Source organism: Antennarius striatus, chromosome 15 (assembly GCF_040054535.1).
Source record: "Antennarius striatus isolate MH-2024 chromosome 15, ASM4005453v1, whole genome shotgun sequence".
Classification (NCBI taxonomy): Eukaryota; Metazoa; Chordata; class Actinopteri; order Lophiiformes; family Antennariidae; genus Antennarius; species Antennarius striatus.
Window position 1 is genome coordinate 18230608 of NC_090790.1, and position 4940 is coordinate 18235547.

The window sequence follows — 4940 nt, forward strand, 5'->3', positions numbered from 1 at the left end:
CTCCCTACAGACTGTAGTTAGAGTGGAGTTTGTCCCTGTCCCACTCTCCGGCACACGCAGACAATTACTGATCTCTCTGTTGGTGGCTCCACTGTTCCTCACGTCTTTCTTCTTAAGTTTTCTCCAGCTTGCCTCTATTTCGGTGTTTGGTTACCTGGTGAACTTTCTTGTCGTTGTTTTTTTGTTGCACGTACGCGTGCATTTAACCACCGCCTCCACTTGTCTTTTTTCTTTTTTTACCTGTTTGTTCTAAACTCTGTTCAAATTAGTAATTTCTATACTTTATAAATATTTTAACTGAGACATAGCGCGCACAAACACACACACACACACACACACACACACACACACACGCTCGCCTCAATCAACATTGTTTAACTTTATGTGAAAAAAAAAGGCAAGAACATTAGGTGCTAAAAATAAATAATAATTAAAAAAAGTTTGATTATAAGAAAAATTAAACTGAAAAAGACAAAAAAAATTTAAAGTTTTGTTAAGTATGACAATTCTTGTTCATGCATACTTCGTAGTTGATAATTTCCTATTGCATGCACTTCATCAATACATTTTGTATTTACTCATTCTGCATATACGTAGTTCCTTTACTATTTTGATCAAAAGCGTCTGTAACCCCTCTATTCATAAGCCTACCTGCCCGTTTCCTGTCAGTTATATAGACCCCACCTGCCACCAGAGGGTGATATTACACCCGAGGGATAATTGCATAGAGCCTTGCATAGATTAACCATAATACAAAATAATTTTGACGTACTTCAAACAAATTAACAATCCTATTACACGTCGAATAACAGTTCTGAGGCTCTTCGGTAAATATTCATTCATAGACTCAAGAATATTCATGTTCTTACTCAGTTCCATAAAAAACTTCCTCTGTAAATAGTTCTCTTAATTTTGTGATCAAAAACATTGATTTGAATCTCAATTTCGAGGCTGTTCTGTAAATAGTGTTAAAAGAAACAATAAATATAGCACCTTGTGATCAATCCATATCAATTTTAGACTTAAAATAATGTAGCGATTTGAGCCCCACCCACTTCCGGTTTAAGCCCCGCCCAATCCGAGTACAGCGGTACCTCTACTTACGAATGTCTCTACTTACTTACCTCTAGTTACGAAAGAAATTTCAACTTACGAAAGGTAAAAATACAGTACGGGCTGATACTCGCAGCTCCTACAGGTTCCTGAACGCAACATTCTCATAGCTGCTCTGCGATTGGCTATTACCTAGTATCTTCCAGGGATCCCATTGGCTAAGAGGGACCTCTGTGTGGCGCTAGATAGGTGTTTATACAGGGTTCTCATCATTCAATCCTCGACCCATGACGTGTTCTGATAGTTTTACGTAAATATATTAACTTTTAGAGTATTCGCTATGGACCCCAAGAAAGTGACGGAGAAAAGAGGAAAAGAAAAGAGTTTTTTGTCTGTACAAACAAAGCAAGAGATAATAGAAAAGCATGAAAAAGGGATGTGTTTGGTTGATCTCGCCAAAGAATATGGCCGTAATGCATCTACAATCGCCACGTTATTAAAACAAAAGGAAGTTTAAGGAGTTTAAGGCATTCCGTGGGTGGTTGGAGAAGTTCAGAAGGAGGACTGGAATTCACTCTGTTGTTCGGCATCGTGAGATAGGAGCGCATGAACCAAAGAGGGCAAAAAACGGTGAGGACAGCAGTTAAAAGGTAAATGACCATCATATTTATTCTTTGTTTCTTACATTATGCACAACTCTCATTTATTGTGTAATAATCCAATCGTAACATTTATTTGTTACATGTTTTGGTGCATTTTTATGCTTTGTAAAACATTTATGTCGGAATTTTTGTGGGCTTGGAACGGATTAGGGCATTTGCACGGAAAACACGTCTGTACTTATGTAATTTTCTGCTTACGTTATTTCTTCCGGAACCAATTAATTTCGTAAGTAGAGCTACCACTGTACAGATACGGATACAGATAATCTAGTTGGTTTTACAGATACAGATACAGATAGTGGTGTACTCGCTCATCCCTATATACAGTATATATACAGTATATGTATATATACATATAGATAGACACACACACACACACACCCACACATACAAACACACCTCCAGCATAATGCTGTTTAGGTGAACTGGTCACACCACATTGTCTGAAGCTGTGAGTATGAGCGTGTGTGAGTTTGTCTTTCATGTAACCCCGCAACATGTGAAACACCCTAAAAGATTCCAGAGTGGACGCCAAGTCATTACTGAGGCCATAGATCAAAAGATGTACTCAATAGGAATCTTTATTGACCTCAAAAAGGATTTTTATCACAATTTATCATGAAATTCTAACTGAGAAACTGGGAAGAACAGCTGCAAACACAAAATAAATATCAAGGTGAATGAAATAAATATTGAGCTGGTTGCTGAATTCAAAATGCTAGGAGTGATCATTGATGAGATGCTTAATTGGAAATCTCATGTTAGACAATTGCCAAAAAAGTTAGCCAGAAGTGTATCCATACTCTGGAAAACTCAAAAACTATTAAATCACAAGGCGGTCTATATAATTTATTTTGCACTAATCCTGCCCTATCTTAACTACTGTGCTGAAGTATGGGGAAACACATAATCTATTATTTATTAAATCTAAACTACTGAAAATACATGACATCATAAGCTATAAAACTGCACAACTAATAGCCAATAACTAATTACCACAAAATACACAAAGACAAATACAGATTAATGAATCCAACTACCAACTGAGAGGAAAAACAGCATTTTTACAAAAGAAAGCGAGAACTACACTAAAAGCATTTTCCTTATCTTTTACTGGCAGTCAACTCTGGTACAAACTGGATAATGAAGTTAGGGGTCTAATAACTATCTGCCTTTAAACTAGGTTTTAAAAATGCGACGTTGCAAGGTTATATTTCTGATGGTTAAAGTCTTACATTGTTATGGCTAAATAAACTACGTGTGTCATACCTGTGAAAAAATGTCACTGCAGCATCTGCGATGGTGAACGCTTAGTTTAACAAAACTGGACTCTTTTCAAGAACTGACAAAGACGCGTGCAAAGATGCACGTCTATTGGACTGAATGAACGATTTAAAACAACAACGCACCAACATAAAATAATTGAAATGTGACATGCAATGTACGAATTTAGTTGATGATGTGTTGCAATGAGAGAGATGTTAATGATTTAGGGGATGGGCATTTTACAAGCCAATGGATGTGCATTCTCCTGCAGTCTTTTGCCTGCAGACAGAAATGACTTATTCATCCTGAACCTGCAGTTGGAGAGATGCCAGTTCTCCTCTGGAGCACTGCCCAAGTGCCCTTGAGAAAGGCACCGTCCCCTAACAGCTTGCTCCTTGGGGCGCAACCTGAGGTAGCTCTAACGACACCATCTCCCTATTTGTATGACTACAGCCCCCCCCCTATGTGTGTGCTTAAACGCAGGGGCCTGTACATATAAACATGGGAAAATAGAAAAGACAAATAGTGTTTATTGTGTGGGAAACCCATCTCACTGAACTTCTCACACACGTGTAACAATAAGAGCGGGGTCGCCATTCAGCGTGTAATGTGTGAGGTCACTTAACTGTGACAGTGGCAACAACAACAACAGCGACGTACATTTTGGTACCATAGCGCATTGGCGATATCACTGTCTGGTAGAGGTGTAGAAAATTTCACACACCAGACGTTGCCAACTTCTTCTTCCATTTTTTACCGCTCCGTAACGCACAACACTCTTCCTCCTGGCACCTCGCTCTCGCGTTGCGGATATAATGTCACTGTCCGCCATATTTGATTGGAGCGTTTGGAGCTGGTCAGACGGAAGACGCATCTGTCCATGTCCGATATGAAACTGCCTTCCAAATGTGGTTTCAATCTATCCCGCAAATATTGGATATAATGTTGTATGGCACTGTTCAGACTACAAACGAGATATGCGACATCAATCTGGATGGGCTAAAAATTCGGGGAGCTGGACCACATGAGAAAACAAATGAAGACTTATCACCCATAAGTCTTCTGAATGTGGATTTTAAATTACTATCTACAGTTCTGGCTTTGCACCTCGAGGCTGTTCTGCCCATTTTAGTGGACCTGGGTTTGTAGCTGTAGCTGTCCATCTTCATCAGTTTAAATATCTGTGCTTGAGCGTCGTTGAACATAACAGGCGTGGGTTGCTCCAAGTCCTTCTCTTCCACCTTGACCGTATCATCAATATTGACTGAGTAGGGAGCGCTGTCAGACAGATATGTGTCGTAGATGGAGCGAGCCTCTGCTTTCAGCTCATCCAATGAGGTGGCTGGGATCTTCCTGAACTTTTCACAAGCCTGCCAGAATAAAATGTTTTCCGCACTCACCTCTGACCTCAAGAAGGATGTAAAGTAGTCAACTCCACAGGGGTCCTCCAGCAGCTTCTCAAACGAGACAGCCCAACTCAACACACTACAGGTCGGGCTGACATCTCCGCCCTGAGCGCCAGGAAGGCTGGAGCTGCTGCCGCCACAGGCCCTCGTAGACATGTTCAACTCTCCATCTGATACTGCCTGGATCTTCTTATCCTCCGTGGAGGAAGAACGCGTGGCGCACCACCTGTCGCATTTCCAGAATTGTCTTGGTGGTGTTTTCTTTGCCATGCGGGACAATCTGCGGTAAACAGCTTGGAATGTGACCGTGACCGTAGCAAGTTTCCAGGCTACATTAATTAAAGATATTAGCTTTCGGACTAGTCAATCAGAAGACCGATTCGACTCATGGAGGTAGCGGTGCAATGAACCACACAAACACAGAACTTTATGTGCAATTAATTATATTACTTTGTGAAGAAAAAAATATATATATACAGTGAACCCCAATATTCACTCTCTGCAGAAGGAATAAAATTAACTAAAGTAAAGTACATTTCAGATAAACCCACAC

General features: G+C 40.1%; 1 protein-coding gene across 1 annotated transcript; it reads right to left on the reverse strand.

Moving 5' to 3' along the window:
* Window positions 1–3980: 3980 nt before the first annotated feature.
* Window positions 3981–4657, reverse strand: LOC137608870 (regulator of G-protein signaling 14-like). The gene is made up of 2 exons (XM_068335460.1): window positions 4089–4657; window positions 3981–3996 (listed from the first exon to the last, which is right to left on the reverse strand). Exons 1-2 carry the CDS (start codon window positions 4655–4657, stop codon window positions 3981–3983), a joined length of 585 nt encoding a protein of 194 aa, XP_068191561.1.
* Between the last annotated feature and the right edge of the window lie 283 nt (window positions 4658–4940).

Excerpts from the sequence above, each read along its gene's own strand:
- LOC137608870 (XM_068335460.1), bottom strand. The coding sequence starts at position 4,657 with ATGGCAAAGAAAACACCACCAAGACAATTCTGGAAATGCGACAGGTGG.